We start from the raw sequence: 23,833 nt of genomic DNA on the forward strand, positions 1-23,833 counted from the left end.
CTACATTTGCCTGTTATTGAAAAACTACATGTATCTTAAAGCCAACATTACTATGAAATGCTGCTTTACAGTTACGGAAATTGTGTAAATTTTCCCATTAATTTCCCCCAGAAACCAAATTTTCAATACTCGGAAATAACTAATAAATAACTTCTAATTATATCTAGGCAATTTTATTTTCATGTAAAATTTTTTAAACAATTTTGCTTGATATAAAGCAAAATTTTCACTGCCCACTGGGTTACTGCTTTACTGTTTTAAATAAAAAAAACCCCCAAAGAATTCTTTAAACAAATGAATTGATAATTAGGTCATTTGTATCGTCGCAACACTATCTGGAAGGCAGTATCTAATTTTACTGAAGGTTTTTTCTTTTCAAATGGCAAGAAATTGTTAATTTGTGTGCCAGTTCTCACAAACATTTACCATGAGGAGTACAAAAACAAAGATAGCACATATATATATTAAATATATATATATTTTTATTGATAAAATCATGCAGTTATTTTTTGGTCATTACTTGCACTGTATAAACTTGGATCAATAATCTTAGAAAAAATGTTAATTTCCTGTGCATTAGATGGCCATATTGCAAAGTTATATCAATATTACAACAAAATCATATAAAATATCTCTACTAATTCTTATCTATCGTTCACCAGACATGCTGTTTAATTCAAGTCATTACACACAACCTTGAAGAAAACAGAATACTGTATTTAAGTCTGTAACGACAGCAATTTATCAAAAGCCTAATATGTGAAATATCAGATTTTTAACAGATCCATAATAGATGTTCAAGGATGCTCAATTGAAGGTTCTGTGCAAATAGAAACTGCTTTGAAAAATAATCTAAACCAATTAGTGTGGATTCATATTTTTACAGCAGCTTTATTCATATAACATATTTGCGTTGATCAAGTCTATTAGAGATAATTTCTTACTATTATAGTATTAAGATGTGTATCTTTCAAGAGAATACTAGCTATAATTTTAACAAGCCAACAGTGAGGCTGATGTCCCCCGCCGAAATAGGAAAATAATTAGAGGACACATATAAATTTATCACAAATTATCTTTTACAAAGTATTGAACAATCAAACAGTATATCTTTACTTATAGTCTAAGCATACAATGTTTTTGATGGAATAATTATAGCATATTAAGGGGAAAACATGCTCTATGCCTACAGATCTAGAGTTTGGTTGTATCAACGGGTCTATTTTCCATCTTGCTGCAAGTTGTGCAAAGTTCACTGTTTTCTTTCTGTCATTAAATGTCAATTCATTATTGCATACTACATATTTAATTAATTTATAAAAGTTTCTTTTTCAATTTGTTTTTTCCATTTATTTGTTTATTTACCTTGCCTATATTCATTGTATTGGATTGTATTGGAATTGCTCAATTAATGCTTTTATCAATACCTGGTTATAATATTATGACATGTAATGTGGCAAGTTGAGTCGGGACATGTAGGCTATAATGTAACCTAAATGTATACATAAGTGGATTTCGTTTCATTTTTTTCGAAAATATTGTACAGATAAAAGAGGAGGAATTACAGGGGTAATACATTGGAAAGCTTCTTCAAGAACTAAAGCATAAACTATATAAACGAGCTTATAAAAAGGAAAAGTTTGTATAAAGACGTTTCGTTTGCACAACTGGGTGATGATAAATCACGTTTTGTCTTTCTAGCAGACGACACCGTTTTACGGCGAAAGCACGCACTCTATTTGTGACGCTTAATTTGAACCCATTTTAATAGTCCCCTGCTTTCTTCGAAAGGCGGGGGACAATAAGCATACACACCAATTTTGAACATTTTAACTCAATTCGAAGGAGAGTTATTGTGTTCCAAAGTCTCAGCAAATCAAATTGCTTATCGCTCTGCTTAATCTGAGCAGAAAATGCTCATTATCGATCTTAGTCAAGGTATTACTGTAATGAAACTATACACCAAGTTTCATCACTCTCACTTAATTAGAACTAAAGTTATAGTGTCCCAAAGCATCAACCAATCAAATTGTTTATCTACTTAATTAGAACTAAAGTTATAGTGTCCCAAAGCATCAACCAATCAAATTGTTTATCTCTGCTTACCCTAAGCGGAACGGACAGACAAACAGACAGACGGACGAACCCATTTTAATAGTTCCCTGCTTTCTTCGAAAGGCGGGGGACAATAAGCATGAACATTTACTCAATTCGAAGATCAACCAATCAAATTGTTTATCTCTGCTTACCATAAGCGGAACGGACAGACAGACAAACAGACAGACGGACGAACCCATTTTAATAGTTCCCTGCTTTCTTCGAAAGGCGGGGGACAATCAAAGTAGGAGAGTTATTGTTTTCCAAAGTCTCGACCAATCAAATTGCGTATCGCTCTGCTTACCCTGAGCAGAAAATGCTCATTATCAAACTTAGTCAAGGTATTACTGTAATGAAACTATACACCAAGTTTCATCAATCTCACTTAATTAGAACTAAAGTTATCGTGTCCCAAAGCATCAACCAATCAAATTGCTTATCTCTGCTTACCCTAAGCGGAAAATGCTCATCTTCGAACTCCATCAAGGCATTGACCTAATCAACACATACACCAAGTTTGAACATTCTAGCTCAATTAGGAAGAGAGTTATCGTGCCCCAAAGTATCAACCAATCAAATTGCTTATCTCTGCTTACCCTAAGCGGAAAATGCTCATCTTCGAACTCCATCAAGGCATTGACCTAATAAACACATACACCAAGTTTGAACATTCTAGCTCAATTAAAAGTTATCGTGTCCCAAAGCATCAACCAATCAAATTGCTTATCTCTGCTTACCCTAAGCGGAAAATGCTCATCTTCGAACTCCATCAAGGCATTGACCTAATCAACACATACACCAAGTTTGAACATTCTAGCCCAATTAGGAAGAGAGTTATCGTGTCCCAAAGCATCAACCAATCAAATTGCTTATCTCTGCTTACCCTAAGCGGAAAATGCTCATCTTCGAACTCCATCAAGGCATAGACCTAATAAACACATACACCAAGTTTGAACATTCTAGCTCAATTAGGAAGAGAGTTATTGTGTCCCAAAAAGTGTGACGGACAGACAGACGGACAGACAGACAGACGGACGAACCCATTTTAATAATACTGACCAGAAAGTGTCAAGTGAATACTCTGGGGGTATTTCCAACTTTTTATGCATGTTTGTTTACATTTAAAATCGAATAAAAACGGTTTCCTCTAGAGGGGCCACAAGCTAAAAACTATTTGTTTGTGGACACTCTACAGGTCACAATTTTTATCTGATTTTGACGAAACTTGAAATAGTATTATCGTTATTACAGTATATTCATAGTGCGCCCTTTCTTATAACAATACATGTCCAGGGGCTCTTTACAAAGTGACAATCTATCTAGTTTTGGGCTTTAAAAGTAGTTTATTTGATGTACGTAATGTTCGGCCAGGTGTATAAAGTTCTAAAAGATCTGAGAGGTAAACAGGAGCTAAATTATTTAGACATTTAAAAGTAAGTAATAAAATCTTAAAATCAGTTTGATATTTAACCAGTGTAAATTATATAAAACAGGAGTTATGTGGTCGCATTTCTTAGTTAAAGTAACAAGTCTAGCTGCAGTATTCTGTACTTTTTGTAATTAATCTATAACGGGTAATAAAATCTTAAAATCAATTTGATATTTAACAGGTAACCAGTGTAAATTATATAAAACAGGAGTTATGTGGTCGCATTTCTTAGTTAAAGTAACAAGTCTAGCTGCAGTATTCTGTACTTTTTGTAATTTATCTAAAAACTTTAATGGTAAACCAACTAAAAGTGAATTTAAGTTATCTAATCGCGAAGTGACCAGAGAATTAACAAGTGACTTAGTGGACTCTAGAGTTATAAATTTACATATTTTACCTATATTTCTAATATTACAATATCACAATTTACAAATATTATTTACTTGAGCTCCCATAAGCATAAAACTATCAAAGATTGCACCAATATTACAGGCAGAATAAGATGAAAATATATCACAATTACCTATTACAATAGGGGGGGTTATCATGTGCAAATTTACTTAATTGATACCTTGAGCCTAATAAAAAAATATTTGATTTTAATTTTATCATCATTCAATTTTAGAAAGTTTGTTGACATCCATTTTCTAATTTCACTAATACAGTTCTCAAGTTGCAATTTTGATAATTAAGAGAAGACGGACAATTAGGTGTAAATGAAATATGTAATCGAATATCATCGACATACAAATGACAGCTGAGACCATATTTTCTGATCATAGCACCTGATGGGCAGATAAAATCGGAGCCAGAACAGAACCTTGAGGAACCCCAGATGACAAAACAGATCCAGACGACGATTTACAATTAACTCTAAAATACACTGTTTTCTACCCACAAGATAGCTTTCTAAAAGATTTAATGCAGAGCCACAAAAACCGAATTTAAAATGAAGTCTACATAAAAGAATAGAACGATCCACCGTGTAGAAAGCAGCAGATGAATCTAATAAAATTAAAAAATGTGCATTTTCTATTATCAATTTCCATTAAAATATCATTTGAAACCTGGGTTAAAGCTGTTTTGGTACTTTGAAATGCTTTATACAGTTATCATCTAGATGGGCCTTTATCTAAGAAGCAATACATTTCTTCGAAAGATCTCAGTTCCTTTCGGTATTATCATGTATCTGATCGTAACTTCATGGATTATGGCCCCTGATTGTACGAAAATTCTGTTTTTAACTTGTGGACATTCTAGAGGTCACAATTTTTGTGAAACTTGAAATATATCTTTTAAACCCAACGATCTTGGTTCCTTATTATATTCGAACATACCGGAACGAAACTTCCTGGATTATAGCCCCTAATTGAATGAATAATCTTGTTTTGAGCGTGTAGTCCATCTAGAGGTCAACTTTTTATCCAATTAAAAAAAAAACAAACGTTTAAATATATCACCGTTACACCATCATCAAGGGTGAGTTTGAATTTCGTGAAAATCGGACAGAAACTGCAGGACAAAATGGCAGATCCCTCTACGCAAATAGTGTTCAAGTATGTAACTTCAAGGTTGTGGACCATCTAGAGGTCATAATTTTTATTCAGTTTTGATAAAGATTAAAAAATGTGTTTATATCCAATAGAGCTCAGATCCTTTCGATATTAGCACGTACGAGTGTAATGGACCGTAACTTCCTGGATTATGGCCCCTGATTGTACAAAAAAAATCACGATTTTAACTTGTTGGCCCTCTAGAGATCACAATTTTTATCCGATTTTACAATCGTTTAAATATATCATCGTTAAAACCTGATGATGATTGAGTAACTGCCCGTCAAAATGGCCGCTCCTTGAACGCAAATTGTATAAAAGTATGTAATACCAAGGTTGTAGACCTGCTAGAGGTCACAATTCACGTCCGATTTCGATGAAACTTAAAATATATGTTTATATGTTTATATGATGTCATTTGGATATTTGCTCATATCAGACCATAACTTCCTGGGTTATGGTCCCTGATTGTACGAAAAATCACATTTTTAACTTTTGGATCCTCTAGAGGATACAATTTTTATCAGATTTTAAAAAACCGTCAAAATATGTCACCATTCCACCATAATTAAGGTTAAGTTTGAATTTCGGGAAAATTGAAATGAAACTGCCTGACAAAATGGCCGCTCATTGTGATCAGATTGTGTACAAGTATGTAATACCAAAGTTGTGGACCCTCTAGATGTCACAATTTTTGTCCGATTTTGATGAATTTAAAATATATCTTTATATCCCAAAGATCTCAGTCCTTGTCGATATTCACGCAATTCAGACCATTACTTAGTTTGTTTTCTATCCATCTTGTGGGCATATCTTGCCTGGCAACCACTGGTACTGTATCAAATATAAGTACATGTTTATACTGTATCAAATATCAAGAAGTGAAATGATGGGTATAAGAATCTATGATAAATTTCTTAACAGTGAGAAAAAGTTTTCAAAATCATGGATGCTTGAATTTGCAAGACTTCACACTGTGAGCATTTTGTTTAATGGACGTTTTGTTTCTCCAATGTAACAAACAGCACACGCGCATTCTATTTGAGAAACACATCCCTTTCAGTGTAGTGGTTGTCTTGGGTTTAGTTTACCATTTGCTCATAATTTATCTTTTGGTGCTGTTACTTTTTGTGAAGGTTACATCTAGTTCTGGTTGTTGCATTAGTAACGTTTGGATTTGGTAGGCGACACTGCCATTGAAAGGAGGTTTAGGCAAAACATTGCTCAGTAAAAAGCAGTAATTGTATTCCATAGAATTGTGACCTGTATATTCTAGTTCAATTACTAAGTGCCATTGAAACAATTTTTGGGAATATTTGTTTTTAAAAAAATTGGATGGCTCAATGGCTAATTACTGATAACAAAATACAATTCTTCATCCATATTTTTTTCTATTTTTCTTACTAAATTATTTTACCTTGCATTATCTATCCAGTTTCCTACGATAGCTCTTGAAAAACTGACAATTCAATAATTTCAATTTTAAAGTTTTATAATAAGGCCTGACACTAGAATCCATTAAAGTATCATGACCACAAGAACAAATGTACTTAAAGTGTACTTACCATCAGGAAATAAATAATGTAACAGTGGAAGCTTAGCTGAATGTTTTCTCCATAATCTTAAAACATAATCCTCCCAACGGACCATTTTTCCTAGTATTAACATTACGGGTATTGTTGGAAGTCCTATGAGCAGAAAAAGAGGATCAGCTCTTTCCATCACATTTAACCCTTCTTTATGACCTAGTACCTAAAACAAACAGAAATCAGAAAATTCTTGTAAACAGAACTATAATAGACTCTATTTGATTAACTTCTTGTCTGCATAAAATTTCCCCAAAACCTGTTTCAGAAGAGAGAGAGAAATGGGGTTTAACAAACGAGGTCATTTGAGGACTAACACACGGTTCAATTTTATTTCAATAATTCATTGAGCTTAGGACTCTTCAGCAGTGGGCAGAAACCGGAAGTTGGACAGGCGACCCTACTCCTTGTCGAGTTTGAAGACCCTGTGATTTCATGTGCAGGTGTTAAACCACTTGACCACCCAACCGCCATGTTTCAGAGACATTGTCCCCCCAAATTTTTTCCAGAGCTTTGTCCCCAAAAAATTATTTCAGAGAAATTGTAGCCAAAAAATTCTTTCAGAGAATTGTCCCCCCAAAATCTTTTCAGAAAATTGTTCCCTCAAAATTCTTTCAGAGAAATTTTCATTTGTCTAAAATTGACTTATTCTGGCACTTCTGCTGAATGCTGATACATCAATAGGTTACAAGGCAAGTAAACATACACGCAGACACACCTGTTTTTATATAATCTAACAGAGAGAGAGAGAGAAATGGGGTTTAACGTCCACTCGACACAAACTAGCTCATTTCGGGACTAACATATGGTTTAATTTTATTTTAATAATTCGCTTGCACGTAGGGGTCTTGGACAGGCGACCCTACTCCTTGTCACGTACAACCGGGGATTCAAACCACGCCAGTTGACTCAATAACAGGCTTTTTGATACAGCACGCACGTGCTAACCATTCAGCCATCCAACCCCCCATAATCTAACAGATAATTTTTTCAAACACACTTCCTGGCCCACAACCTTGATATACCATATTTTTACGCTATTTTAGAACGAAGGGCAGCCATTTTGTCTGACAATTTTGAACCGATTTTCACGAAATTCGAACTTAGCCGTCCTTAGGGTGTAACGATGATATAATAATACTGTTTTTAAAATCGGATAAAAATTATGACCTCTATAGGGTCCACAAGATAAAAATGCGATTTTTCGTACAATCAGGGGCCATAATTCAGGAAGTTACGGCCCGATATGCGTGAATATCGAAAGGAACCGAGATCTTTTGGTTATAAACTTACATTTCAAGTTTCAACAAAATCGGATAAAAATTGTGACCTCTATAAGGTCCACAACCTTGATATACCATAATTTTATGCTATTTGAGGGCGCCAACGAAGGGCGGCCATTTTGTCTGTCAGTTTTGGGCCGATTTTCACGAAATTCAAACTCGGATAAAAATTGTGACCTCGATAGGGTCCACACGCTAAAAGCGTGATTTTTCGTACAAACAGGGGTCATAATCCATGAAGTTTCGATCCGATATCGAAAGCAACCAAGATCTTTTGGAGATATATAAGAATTGTGACCTGTAGAGTGTCCACAAACAAATTGTGGACGGACGGACAGGGGCGACGACAATATATGTCCACATGAAAATGTGGACGTGTAAAAATTCTAAAAACAAAGCCAAACGTCCTTGAACTTTACTGAATTCTATAAACAAAGCCAAACGTCCCCAACACAGGTAATTTTTTAGACTGGTTTACAAATTGCCAAGATATAATATTGAACACAACATTCTCTTGTATTACATACAACTTAGATATCTATGACCAGGGTTCTTAATCCATTTTGAAACAAATTGGTCAGAATTGGGTCAAATGCGTCCCGGTAGGAACTGGGTTTTAAAATTTTAAGCTTCCTTTCTCTTTAATATAACCAGACTTCAACAAAAATAATTCTTGGTAATTTGTTATGAGGAATATCGTTTTCTACTGTATGTAATTACCACAAATAGCCTATAACGTCAAACAGGTACACCATTCGTCAAACAGGTACACCATTCGGAAAATTGTCCATATTTAATTCACGTACCGGCTTGACATTCATGTCAGTAACATTCCTGAATAAATTATACTGTAATCGTTTTTATTGATGGATATAAGTTGATACGGCACCATGGTATTTCTTCATAACACAATTTGTAGGGTTTTTTTTTTCCTATCACATAACTTGCAAATGTTTGTATTCATTCGTCTATGATAGACACACGGAATAGTGATCACGTGACAACCATAATTGAAATGGCTTTAAAATTAAATTCCATACGATTATGCCATACAGCTTTCAATAATAATAATGACAATATTTTAAAAATCAAGCCTCTATCAGCATGTGTATAAAAGAGAAGAATCATAACGGTAAACGCTATTTAAAACTAAAACTAGCATCACTGGTTTACTGACCTAATTCTAACCAATGTCACGTGTCATATTCCGCATTGGAGATTCATAATATATTATTAATGACTGTTTCTCGGTGTATTCAGTGTTCTATCCAAGGATTATATTCAACTACGATTTAAATTTTACTAGCAATTGGTCAGTGAAACTATTAAATTATGATCCAATTATTATTTTAATATCTACCGGTACATCTGGAATTCATACGGACCGTCAAAGGAGCGCAATATATGCACAATCCATTGCGAGATCGTATCTTCTTCCTTCGATTGCCACGTGGCCTATTTCCTCAAGGCACCTTACTGGACCTGTTACGAATAATCAGCAAGCGTGTTTTGTTTTTTACCGGATTATCAAAATTACCAATACTTGTGCTAATTACTCGGATTATGAACCACATGGCCGATTCTTACAAAGGTATGATTCTTATTGTAGCCGACAAGCAAGTTGAATGACTACTTAATTAACAAGTAATAATTAACCCGTTGTAATTTAGCCGAAAGTAGATTGATTTATGATACCATAGTGGCCGGTTCATTGTTTTACCAATCGGCTTGATTGAACTTCAAGCAGCTAAAGCCGACAAAAAACAGCCGATTAAGATCCCTGTCTATGACATACAGTACAGAAGTCAGAATTTTACTGAAACCAGAAAACAATAATAAATGATTTAGTTTCTAAGAATTATCAACACGGCAGTTTGTTGAAATTTGTTCCACAGGCCACATTTAAACCCTTGGCAGGCCGGATCTGGCCTGTGGGCCACATATTTGACACCCTTGGTTTAGAGAGTTGTTGTCATATGTGAATAAATGTCCAAATAATAATTCATATAACATTTGAAGCCTGAAACATGTCCAACAATAGGCAAGTTCTGCTCGTGCATATAATGCCTCTTTAATGTAGACACTTTTAAAATGTCAATAATTGCCATTAATCAATTTATCAATGCCATGATTTAATATTCAAAATAACAAACAAAGTGTGGGTTGCAGTCAACATTAAATATTAAACATTACAGAAAAGAATTTAGTTTCTTTTTGTGCAAGCCGGCCAATATTTAATATTTTAACCATCAAATAAAAATACTGCATCACAAAAACAGAATGGAAATTGCAATTTGATGCAATGTTTATACTGAAATCTACAATATTATGACTGGTATTGTAATACTCCATAGTGTAATATACCAGTCCAGTCAAAACAATCTAACCCTGACATCTTGTTTTCCATTTTCTGACATTTTTTCTCAGGTTAGTCCATCAAATACAATTTTAAAGGGGTCCTCATTATTGCACATCTATCTACATTTATACATAAAATCAAAGATGTCTGTATGTGTGTGTGTTCGCCGATCACGCTTCATCGCTGTGATCCACCCAAACACATGTGGTTTCAAGTTAACCAGCACGCTCCTGTCAATGATTTAGGCCATCAAATTTCGTTGCCGCGCTCCACCACCACACGGTATCATATTAACCAGCATGACTCTGTGAATTTTTTAAGCCATTAAATTTAGAGCAGGGCAAATTTAGGCCTCAGTTCAATTGGACCCTGTGAGAATTTGGGTCCATACTTTTATTACTTTTACACTATTTGCGTTTAAAGGGCGGCCATTTTGATGGGCAGTTTCAGTCTAATTTTTACGAAATTCAAACTCAACCATCATCATCATCAGGGTATAACGATGATATATTTAAACGATATTTAAAATCCGATAAATAATTGTGACCTCTACAGGATCCACAAGCTAAAAATGTGATTTATTCATACAATCAGGGGCCATCATCCAGAAAGTTACGGTCCAATATGCGCGAACATCGAAAGGAACCATGATCTTTGGGATATAAACACGTTTTAAGTTTCATTAAAATCAGATAAAAATTGTGACCTTTAGAGAGTCCACAACCTTGATATTACATACTTTAAGACTATTTGCGTACAGGGAGCAGCCATTTTGTCCGGCAGTTGCGTTCAGTCATTATGGTATAATGGTGATGTATTCAAACGTTTTTTTTAAATTGGATAAAAATTGTGACTTGGGGGAGAATCAGGGGCCATAATCCAGGAAGTTACGGTCCGGTATGTGCCAATATCGTACGGAACTAAGATCGCTGGGTTATAATCATATCCAAAATTGGATAAAAATTGTAAACTCTAGAGTGTTCACCAGCTAAAAACGTGAATTTTTGTACAATCAGGGGTCATAATCCATCAAGTTACATTTAGATACATGCCAATACTGAAAGTTTCGTCAAAATCGGATAAAAATTGTGACCTGTAGAGTGTCCACAAACAAATTGTGGCTGGCGGATAGGGGAGATGACACACAGATGGACAGACGGACAGGAGCGACGACAATATAAGTCCACATGAAAATGTGAGTGTATAATAATAGAAGTATGAAAAATAAAAAACAATAAAGACTAGAACTGCGAAAAGCAGTACTGACATGTTTACGTCACATCAACAATCAAGTTACATCATGAACTATTGAGTATAGTTTAAAAGTTTCAAATCAAAAACTCACTTGTTCAAACAATCTTACGTTGACTAAATTTTTTAACAGACATTGTAGTTTATTGCGCTTAAAAGCGCTTTGAGCATGCTTATGGATGGATTTGGCACTTAAGAAATTTATTATTAATATTATTATTTTATTAAAATGGAAAAAACATGCCATTTTGAACACATAATAAAATCGGAAGTTATATACTATTCAAAAAAAGTAGGGGATATTTGATTTTGGGGGCATAATACTAAAATATGCAAATGACTACGAAAAAAGTCACTATAGAACCTAACAGAAGAAACATTTCCAGTTACATGTGACGCCCAAACGCACCAATAGCTACCGCATGGAATGCAGGTGATGCTTGGGATCATCATGGGGGTCCAACCCAAGATTTGCACGACTCTGACTTTGAATGTTACAGTCATTGTGGCATTGAATTCCAGGGTGGAAACATCAGTTTAATTGTTTTAGTGACCAGAAAACAAATTTTGATATGCGTCGGCTTACCCAAAATGAAAGGTTACGTGCCCTTGGCATGCTGCAGATCGGCACAACACAGGCGGTTGTGGCGCGGACGATGAATGTTTCTCAGTCTGTCATAAGCAGGCTATGGTCCAGATACCGTGATACACAATCTGTACAGGACAGACCACGCTCAGGTCGACAAGGGCGACAACTCAAGCCCAGGATCGATTTATCCGTACCTTGGCCTTGAGAAATCGTGTCATCACAGCAAATCAGATCAGCGCTCGTCTTCAAACAGACACTGGTGTGAGAGTGAGTGGCCAGACGATTCGGAATCGACTGCATAGGGGTCACCTTCGCGCCCGACGTCCTCGCGTGATCCCTTGTTTGAGAGATCATCACATTCAGGCAAGACGTCGTTGGTGTAGGGATCGTCAACACTGGGATAATCGACGCTGGAGCAATGTGATGTTTTCAGATGAGTCAAGGTTCACTGTTGATTTTTTGGACAGACGTAGGAGGGTGTGGCGTCGTCGAAACGAGCGCTTCCAAGACGTTAACGTCATCAGACATGATCGATTTGGGGGTGGTTCTGTTATGGTGTGGGGAGGCATCACTGTTGCTGGAAGAACGGCTTTACATGTTGTTACAGGCCAGTACTACCGGGACAACATCTTGGCAGTCCATGTTGTGCCGTTCGCACGACGTCATGGCCGCCGTTTCATCTTCCAGGATGACAACGCAAGATGTCACAGGGCCAGGATCGTTACAGGTTACCTCCAACAACAGAACATCACCACATTACCTTGGCCAGCACTGAGTCCCGACCTCTCCCCCATCGAGCATGTCTGGGACATGCTTGGACAGAGGTTACGTCAACGTCAACAACGTCCTGCCAATGTCCAAGAACTTGCTGCTGCGTTGCAACAGGAATGGGACAATCTGGACCAAAATGACCATAGACGTCTCATTAGGAGTATGCCACGTCGGATCAATGCTTGTTTGGCAAACAGAGGAGGATTTACCCGTTACTGACTTGGTTGTGATGCTGTGGTAACTTTGCTGTTTGACCCCGGGTATCATTTTACCCTTATAATGGTCAGTCTGTGCCTTACTTAGTCTAACGATCATTTGGAATAAATCGATGAATGTGAACTTCATTTCATTTTGTCATTTGTTTCTTCGTCAGTTTCATTAGGTGACTTTAATAACACTTAAAAATCAAATATCCCCTACTTTTTTTGAATAGTATACTTCACGATCAAACTTTTTGATATTATTAGTTGTTAGTAGACGTCAAGGTCATCATATATGCAAAGGTCAATCGAATTTCAAAAATCAGCTCCATTTGGAGTAGGTTCAAAACAATAAAAAGTTTTCAATTATCGGAATCAAAATGGCAGCTGAATATCAATTTGAAGGCTTTTTTAAAGTGGAGAGAATTGTATTCATGTTCGGAAAAAATAGGAAGGTCTCTGTAATTTCCAGAAGTTTCTGGAAGCCATCACAAAATTTTTTAATAAGCCAGTTTGAAGGCATCAATGTGTGTCTTACCACTACCAAGTTTCAACTTGATACCTCAAATACTAACAGAGATATGCCATCTTGAATGTCCAAAAAATGCTGAAACATGACGACGATCTGTTGAGAAATAACCAAGATATGGCTAATCTGAGATTATTTTTTGTCCCATCTGTACAACGCTTCCTGTTTGTCCAAAATTTCTCTATTTATATTTAAGAAATAGTTCCATGAGGGCCAACAATATCTATATTGGCAAAACATTTGCACCACGCACAGTTTTGGTTGCAAACCCTGACTAAAAACCAGAAAAAAACAAGCCAACAGTGAGGCTGATGTCCCCCGCCGAAATCCCAAAATAAATAGATGACACACATTAATTAATCGCCCATTTATTTTTTTTTTCCAAAAGTATCAAGGAATCAAACTATACACTAAGTTTCATCACTCTCTATCAGATAGAATCAAGATTATCTTGTCCCAAAGCATTGACCACTGAAATTGATTAGCTCTGCTTAGCTTCAGCTCGAAATGTTAATCATTGACCTCAGTCAAGACATGAACATCTACATCAAGTCTAAACATTCTACCTCAATTTAAAGCAGAGTTGTTATGTTCAAAAATCTTGACCAATCAAATTGCTTATCGCTCATTAGCTTAAGCAGCAAATTCTCACCATCAAAATTAGTCAAGGTAATGATATAATGAATCGCTCTCACTTCATTATAACCAAAGTTATCGTGCCTCAAAGCATCAACCAATCAGATTGCTTATTTCTGCTTACTGTAAGCAGACAATGTTCATCATAGAACTCCATTAAGGCATTCACCTAATGAACGTCTACACCAAGTTTAAACATTGTACCTCAATTAGAAGGAGAGTTATTGTGTTCCAAAGTCTCGACCAATCCAAATTGCTTATCGCTCTGCTTACCCTGAGCAGAAAATATTCATAATCAAACTTAGTCATGGTATTGATGTAATATAGCTATCAGCCAAGTGTCCTCATTCTCACTTAATTAGAACTAAAGTTATTGTGTCTCATGTATATCAACCAATCAAATTGCTTATCTCTGCTTACCCTAAGCCGAAAATTCTCATCTCTGAACTCCATCAAGTCATTCACCTAATAGACACCTATGCCAAGTGTGAACATTCTAACTCAATTAGAATGACAGTTATTGTGTTCCAAAGACTCGACTAATCAAATTACTTATCGCTCTGCTTACCCTGAGCAGAAAATGCTTGTTATCAAACTTAGTCATGGTATGGATGTAATGAAACTATACACCAAGTTTCATCACTCTCACTTAATAAGAACTAAAGTTATCGTGTCCAAAAGCATCAACTAATCAAATTGCTTATCTCTGCTTACTTTAAGCAGAAAATGCTCATCTTCGAACTCCATCAAGGCATTGACCTAATAAACACCTACACCAAGTTTGAAGATTCTAGCTCAATTAAAAGGAGAGTTATTGTGTTCCAAGGTCTTGACCAATCAAATTGCTTATCACTCTGCTTACCCTGAGCAGAAAATGCTCATTATCGAACTTAGTCAAGGTACTGATGTAATGAAACTATACACCAAGTTTCACCACTCTCACTTAATTAGAACTAAAGTTATCGTGTCCCAAAGCATCAACCAATCAAATTGCTTATCTCTGCTTACCCTAAGCACCTACACTGAGTTTGAATATTGTAGCTCAATTAGAAAGAGAGTTATTGTGTCCCAAAAAGTGTGACGGAAAGACAGATGGACAGACAGACGGATGGACGGACAGACAGACAGACAGACAGACAGACAAACAGACAAACCCATTTTAATAGTCTTCTGCTTTCTTCGAATGGCGGGGGACAATAAATAAAAACTCTTATGAAAACAATACATGTTTTGTTCCGAAAATATGCCTATGTCAAATAATGTGTATCTGAACATTTCCTATATCCCTAAATATAAGGTATTTGGGCTGTTTGATGAGTTTGACAAATGGGCCAAAATATATTTTCTATTTCCCCAAATGCGTTAAAGCTGCAATTTCATATTTTTAAGTTATATTTTTAAAATCTATCAAAATAAAGCCTTAAAATAGATGGTATCCATAAACCTTCCTACCTTGTTAAAAAATAATCCTATTAATCTTATAAGTCACAACTGCCAGCTGAGAAATTGGCAAAAATATCATTTTCAACTTCAAATTCCAACGTTTGAAGGTAGCTAATGCATGGAGGCAATAGGAAAACAAGGGAGGTAATTGTGTTATTATTTCCTGTGTCAATGAATTTTAAGGGTACGGAAATAATGCCCAATGGTCGTATAATAGTGAGTAGATAACCTATTGAGCAAAAGACATAGAAATAAATATATTCTGACTTTCTTAGAAAATATGAAATTATTGCTTTAACACTGTAGTGGGTGACAAACATGAACGCACAATTCCCAAGATCAAAATTAGTTTCATTTGAATTTTCAGTCTAAGTAGCATAGTATAATAGTATATGCATAAAAAGACACTTCTATTTACATAAATTAAAGCATATTAAAGTTGCATTATGCAAAAGTATCAAGTTTTTTTCACATGACAAACCAATAATCGAGTCTCTAGACCATTGGATGGCTTAGATATTGAGTGGATTAGACAATGCCTGCCCTACCCAAGCGCTGAAATAAGCGTCCGGACAATGTCCGGGCGAATTGACCCCTTTTGACAGGCCAAATTGGCTTTCATCCGGACATAATTGTCCGACCGTGTTTTTGTAAAACATTAAGTCAAAAATATTTGAGTCGATCGCTATTTATTATTAGACTCGAAAGTCCAGAACCAAAAATCTCAATGACACGAGTCATAGTGAAAATGTTACTATTTATATCTCGGCCGCGTGCAGATAAAATCTTCAATAATTTTTAGAATCGACTCTTTTACGCTGGTTATATCAACGACCCGAGTCATAGTAAAAATATTACTATTTATACATGTATCTCTCTCGGCCGCATGAAGATAAAGTGATGAATAATATTGAGAATCGGCTCTTTTACACTGGTTATTCGAGTCTCGTAGCTAGCTTTGCGTTACTTTCGTATATGATTAGCTCTAAATCACGCCTAACATGATATGTAATTATATAAATTATTAGTAATAAAAGTACATGTAATAATAATATTTTAAAATTAGTTTACAAAAAAAATGTCCAAGTTGACTATGGATGTAATTAGGGACAGAATTTTTATACGAAAATATCTCACTTTGTTGGACACTTCCGATGTGAATGTAAATAGAAGAGCTGTGAAAACATGTCGAATAAAATAACTTCTTACTTTTCCCAACCCTCGGACACGGATATCCCGGCTAGTGGGAAAGATCCAGAAAATTCAAAGACTGGTACTGTGTCTTAATCTTATGTCTCTCATAAAGACACTTCTAAAACGGGGGCCGTCGCCGTCACCAGTTCGAAAATTACAAACACGAACCGTAGAAAAGTGGATCAAAAATGACTTGGCAGATTCTGAACCATTTACGACAACTCAAGATGTCTATTCTTTAGTTAAATTTGAATCTTAATCAGAGTTTTTAGGATTTAGTCCCCAGCCCCACCAAAGAGATAGACATTATTATATGAACTATAAAGTTGTATTCCATATACATATAAAAACTTAAAACTCCAGGTTGTATGTGAGTCATCAATTTATTTTATTAATAAATGTATGTATAATATTATATATAAACATAGTAAATTTCAACAGTTTTTTGGTTTAATATACTTTATAAAGTATTTGTCAGGCTGAAAATCTGAAATGTCCGGCCGAAAATCAGTTCAGCCTGATTCCTCTCAAAATTTTTCAGACCAAAATTAATAAAGCACTATGCAACGTGATCTAGCTCTACAATTTTCACTAAATTATAAAATAATAAAGTTTGTGTTTAATTATATTTATACTTTATTACTATGAAAAAGGATGTTTTCTTAGGGAGGCAGACTATGTTTTTATAGAGAATAGCTTGCTTAACATTCATATTGTATATGATAGAAAATGATTACTCTGTATTAATAACCATAATTGGTCAACCTTATAGAGTGAAATGGCTTCCTGTAGATTTTGTTAAAAGCCTTTGTTTCTTAGCGTGGTTGTTGAGAAGTATTAGCATTTGTTTAATATAACATAAATTGGAGTAATTAGATTCAAGGTGAAGATGTGAAATAACATACCAGTGGCATTTCTATTAAAAGATAGGTTGCCAGGCAACGAAACATACGCCCACAGCAGCTAAATCGTCCGGGGCAGTCAACAAGAGTTGTCACATATTTTTACTTTTTTCGGTAATGAAACATTTATAATACATTAAAATCTGATTAAGAGTAATGTGGGCGTATAAAAATGACATATAAGTACAGGTGTGTGTGAAATAGCTTTATTTAACATCTGCTTCCATCTAAGTGATTTCAAAGACAATAGAAGTATATTGTCACAGCAGAGATTTCACGCCCGCCTCCACCTACATGTTGGTGATATCGCGTAAGAATATATGATGAATGACACTATGCTGTAGTGATGGTTGATTTAGATTAACTGAAATTGCCAGTAATAATGTAATGTGTAAAAGCTCATCGTATATAATTTAAAATTTAGATTTGATAGCAGTCAATGATTAATGGATAACAGCTACTTCATTCTGAACATCTGAGACACACTACCTGCGGAGAAGTATCTCAGACACAGTCAATAGCCATCTTATTCATATCACGTGATCTACACATCACAGTTCATGACATTAACGTCAATGGGTCATGAGGTCAACAACACCTTACATTGTATACAATAGGTTTATCTTCAGCATTGTGTCCTTTGCACCCATAAAGACTATATAATTTGTACAGTCCCAACATGTTCTCTCTTTTCCAATGATTTTTCACAAAAATAACATTTACAAATCATAGAATTGACGTTGTCTTCAATGACACTATTGACAGCGTCTGCAGCCATCTTGGCACTATTTTGTGCGTCGGTCGTGTCTATTTCAGATATAAACAATCAATTCTGTTTATGTTTTTAGCGTTGGGATTGACTAATAGTTAATTTATTTCAGTTCTAAAACAAATATTTTAAACTTTAACGCAAATTTAGAAAATAGCCAAATTCTGGCTGGGATTACTGAGCAAAATGGCCATTCACTGTATACGTGCGAAAAAAAAGCTAGCCACCAATAAATTTTCGGACGTTAGTTACGTACGCATCTACTTGTCACGATTTGGAAGTTATAGACAAAGACCAAATGATAAGTTTAAGAAATTATAAGTTGATCACTGTAACCGGCCTGTACATTATATACATGTATGTACATGTTTTCATGGCATCATTGAAATTTATTGTAGACAATATTAGTTTGATCCTCGCTTCCTCGCTCAAGATTAACATACATGTATTCAACTTAAATAAAGTACATTTTACTTTAACATGCTAGAATCAGGACGTTATCGGTATGCAAGCAACTGACTGTATTCTACGGCAAAACTCTGTGATCCACTGCGAAACTCTGTGATCCATCGCAATTTGGCACGCTAGCGATTCGCTAAGAACTGTATAAGCGGGGAAGTGTACACGCTTTTAACCATTCAGCCACCCGACCCCACTCCTGATTGATGAAAGAACACATTGTGAATAAGTGAATATTAGACGTTCAATGACAATATTATACATGAATATTAATAAAATACATGCATTTCAAGTTTCATCAAAATCGGATCAAAATTGTGACCACCAGAGGGTCTACAACCTTGATATACCAAATGTTTATAATACACTCTTAAAAAAAAGTAGGGGATATTGAAATGCAAATACCTATGCAGGTTGTGATGTGATAAATAGTCATGGACACTTGACATGCTTTGAAAGTATGTTCACAGATGAAGAACTTATCGCCCCAACAGAACCACTGAGCTGCATATGCGACACACAATAGCACCATACACGTGGGAGGGAGAGAGAGAGAGAGAAATGGGGTTTAACGCCCACTCGACACAAACTAGGTCATTTCAGGACTAACACATGGTTCAGTTTTATTTCAATAATTTGCTTGTGCGTAGGGGTCTTTAGCAGTGGCAGGAAACGGGAGGACCCGGAGAAAACCCACGAGGTTGGACAGGCAACCCTACTCCTTGTCACGTACAACCGGGGAATCGAAACCCCGCCAGTTGACTCAATGACAGACCGTATGATACAGCGCAGCGCACACGTGCTAACCATTCGGCCATCCAACTCCCCTACACGTGGGAGGCGTTCATTGTCAAATTTGACACTTCAAGGAAGGGTTGATGAAAACTGCCGCATGCTGGTTTATCTATCCATGTTTGCTTTCCTATCGGTTCTTGCATAAGATTTACTATGAACTGTTTATATTCATGTGTAGGCAATTGGCCTGTTATTAACATACACTGGTTACCTCTAATAAAAACAGCAGTACATTTCCGCAGTTTTGTATTGTTTCTGAATATCCCCTACTTTTTTTTGAAGAGTATATTTGCGTACGAGGAGCGGCCATTTTGTCCGGCAGTTTTGGTCCGATTTTCACAAAATTCGAACTCAGCCAACATTACAGTGTAATGGTGATATAATCTAAAAGTTTTTTAAAGCAGATAATAATTGTGACATCTAGAGGGACCACAAGTTAAAAACGTGATTTTTCGTACAATCAGAGGCCATGATTCAGGAAGTTGTGATCCGATATGGGCAAATATCTAGAGGGACCACAAGCTAAAAATGTGATTTTTTGTACAATCAGAGGCCATGATTCAAGAAGTTGCGATCCAATATGCGTAAATATCGACAGTAACCATGATCTTTGGGTTATAAACAGGCATTTCCAGTTTCATCAAAATCGGGTGAAAATTGTGCCCTCCAGAGTGTCCACAAGCTAGAAATGTGATTTTTCATACAATCAGGGGCCATAGTCCATGAAGTTCTGGTCCGATACATGCCAATATTGAAAGCAAGCGAGATCTTTGGGAGATAGACCTAAATTGTAAGTTTCGTCAAAATCAGATAAAAATTGTGACATGTAGAGTGTCAACAAACAAATTGTGGACGGACGGATGTCCGGATGAACAGGGACAACGGCATAATATGTGGGCGTATAAAAATGTACATTACATGCCATTGCAAATCAAGATATTCAATTTTTTCAAAATTAAATAATGGTGTATAGCTATTATTAATTAAAAGAAGTACCTGCATGACAGTAACCGCACCATATGTAACAGCCGTCCAATAAACAGATCCAATAAATATACCTCCAGCAACAAATGGACAAGTTTTATAAATTATCTTGTCAGCTATATCCATTATATAAACTACTGGTCCTGTAAATGCAAATAACAAAATTCTTCTGATATCAAAATTTTTGACATGTGTGCTTTTATTTTATCAAGAAACTCACATTTACACAATATTTTAGTGAAATGCTATGGATTATTTACTGATTTAAACCAAGAAATAGACAGAGACCCTAATGCACCTACATTTACAACAATAGCAAAGTCTATATCAGAATGCCATAGAGCACTATTACAGCTTGCCCCCTCTCCTTTTTCAATTTCAGAAAATTAAATATACTATTATTACCTAGTCTTGGGAAAATAATTAAATATTCGGCATTACACTGTGGACAGACAACTTTTGTTGTACTATTGCCTTTCTGTTTCTCATCAATCCATCTTTGTAAACAACTCTGATGAACCCATTTAGTTGTACCTTTACATCGACATGGCCTTACCCATGAGGCTTCTCTATCATCTTCATCTGTGGCGAAACACACCCAACAAGAACGTCTGCAAGAAAGATAATACACTGTTTAGATATATCAAAAAAATAATTTTTTTATGAACAAACGAACCATCAACTAGCCAGAATCTAATGAACTCTATAAACAGTATTTGACTAGTAACTAAGTGTCATTTTATTTGGATCTGATCACCATCTTTATTCTATACCTTACTGGTTAAGAAGTCATTCTTGAATTTTTCAACTTATTGTGTTTGATATTAAAGGTTTTTTATGTCTACCTAAGCTCAAGTCTTAATTTTAGTTGGTTGTAAAATTTTCATACAATGTTTTATTTACCAGGTGCTGGAAAATCTATTTCATCCTAAATCCAGTTGACACATCGCGGAAACTAAAAACAAGAAGCTGGCAATAATTACCTGTCTTCTTCTTCGTGTATTTTACTCTGTGCCATTATTGATAAATTCCACACACAAACAGAGAAAAACTATTTTCTGTTTTTCTCAGAAAATTGAAATGGTTCTTTAAAATCAAATGAGACGATACTGCACTTTCACTACTGTACTATCTTAGTCAAGCCATTCACATTACCTACAATTATTACAAATACATTCATCTATAACTCCTCAAATGAATAGGATGATTATGCTTCTTATAAACTTGGGAAGGCTTGAGAATTTATTACCCTTAGACTTTAACACTATCCATACAGTGTGTTGAGACCTTTCGGACTCAACACAAATGCTTCAGACTCGGTTTGATAGCAGTTCGGACTGACTTGACGCCTTTTCGGACTCGGTCTGACGATGATTAGGACTCCGTTTCGAACTAGATGAATAAATAAAAGACTGTTGAAAATTTTTGTGTATAGCCTATATATTTGTAATAGCTGGGGTTATTATTTTCATTTTAGAGACTCTTTAAAGAATTTGGTGCCCCCATATATCAGTATATATATAAAACACAAAATAAATTTGCATTTCTTCTTGCATTCGATTCCACCTTGGGTGATATTGCAGACAAAATTTGCATTTGTCAAAATGAGATTTATATACTGGTACACAGTGGTACGTCATTATTAATTGATACAAAGCTGGTAATAGTGAGAAAAGACAACAACAATGTCAAAATGAGATTTATATACTGGTAAATCATTATGAATTGATACAAAGCTGGTAACAGTAAGAAAAGACAACAACAATGGAAAAACAAATTTCTAGTTGTCTTTTGTTTTATTTAATCGGCAAGTATTGAACTTGATATTTAATTGATCGACCATTAACAAAAGATTAACATTGCTAGTTTTCTTTTGTTTTGTTTAATTTTCGACTATTGAACTTGAGAGTAACTCACCGAAACTGAATTATCATTAAAAATTTACCGCGCTCATCATGTAAATATTAATATTTGCTTTTGTGTCGGAGCATAAAACATTATTTTCGTAAACATTGAAAAAATTGCCGTTCCTCAATTAAGGGGTTTATACGGTGTGTGAAACTGTGATCCATGTGCTGTAAATTTTACCTGCATGTTATTTTTATAAAATCGTGTTTGGCTTTATTATAAATTGATTCGATGGTTGTGTTCAAAACCTCCCTTTTAACTTGTTTCTGAGTCTGAAACATCACCCACCCAAGTCAGAAACATTGAGGCAATATTTTTTTTTAGTCCCAAATGTCCCAGGAATGAATGTCCTGTAGTAATTTTACTTTCTCATTGAAATTTCAGGACAGGATAGTGTTATCATTAATGATAATAATCTAAATATTTTTGGAGTGTGGTGTAGCCAACCTACAATGTAATTTCATAAGTGAATCAAATGAGTCGTCGCTCGGTGGTATTGCGTTAGATTATAAATATCCGTGACCAGTAGTGGGTGACTGACCTGACCGAATTTCACTGCCTCTCGACACTCATCGTCTCATGGCAGTTTTGATCTGTTTATGTTAAGCAATCAAGGACAATTTAATATTAAAATATAATTCGTGTCAATTTTTATTTCTCAGCATTTTCACATATACTTACTATGACATTTATCCATGGCCTGTCAAACAAGAAAACGCGAAATACAATTTAGTAATAAATCAGAATTCGTCAAAAGTTAATAAACCATCAGTACCGGAAATGATAGAAAGTTCAAGGTTGATCATGGGAGAGTTCATTGAAGTTGGGGATCATTCATTGAATTTGTTCTTGCAGGTACTTGTTACGTCACCAAGATACAATACAGGCGCCATGGATAATTAGCATTTTCGGCATTTTTAACCTTTCATCTCTACCAAAGCCAAATTGGACCTACAAATTTTCAACTGTGGCTGAGATTCGATTTTAGCAAATAATACAATAAAACTTATAAAACAACAAAGCTACGCCTTTTTAATTTGAAATTTTTCATTGGAGACCAGCGCATTTAAACGCCTTCGATATGCTCGATATCAGG

General features: G+C 35.3%; 1 protein-coding gene across 1 annotated transcript in view; it reads right to left on the reverse strand.

Moving 5' to 3' along the window:
• Positions 1-23,534, reverse strand: part of LOC126815792 (E3 ubiquitin-protein ligase MARCHF5) — a 61,717-nt gene extending 38,183 nt beyond the window's left edge. Inside the window, exons 1-5 of the mRNA XM_050541730.2 lie at positions 23,419-23,534; positions 21,813-21,984; positions 21,235-21,440; positions 20,842-20,972; positions 6,645-6,831 (exon numbers count right to left, since the gene is read on the reverse strand). Coding sequence (XP_050397687.1) covers positions 6,645-6,831; positions 20,842-20,972; positions 21,235-21,440; positions 21,813-21,847 — 559 coding nt within the window. The 5' untranslated portion in view covers positions 21,848-21,984; positions 23,419-23,534. The remainder of the gene's footprint in view (positions 1-6,644; positions 6,832-20,841; positions 20,973-21,234; positions 21,441-21,812; positions 21,985-23,418) is intronic.
• Between the last annotated feature and the right edge of the window lie 299 nt (positions 23,535-23,833).

This window comes from Patella vulgata, chromosome 3, assembly GCF_932274485.2.
Source record: "Patella vulgata chromosome 3, xgPatVulg1.2, whole genome shotgun sequence".
NCBI classification, from domain to species: domain Eukaryota; kingdom Metazoa; phylum Mollusca; class Gastropoda; family Patellidae; genus Patella; species Patella vulgata.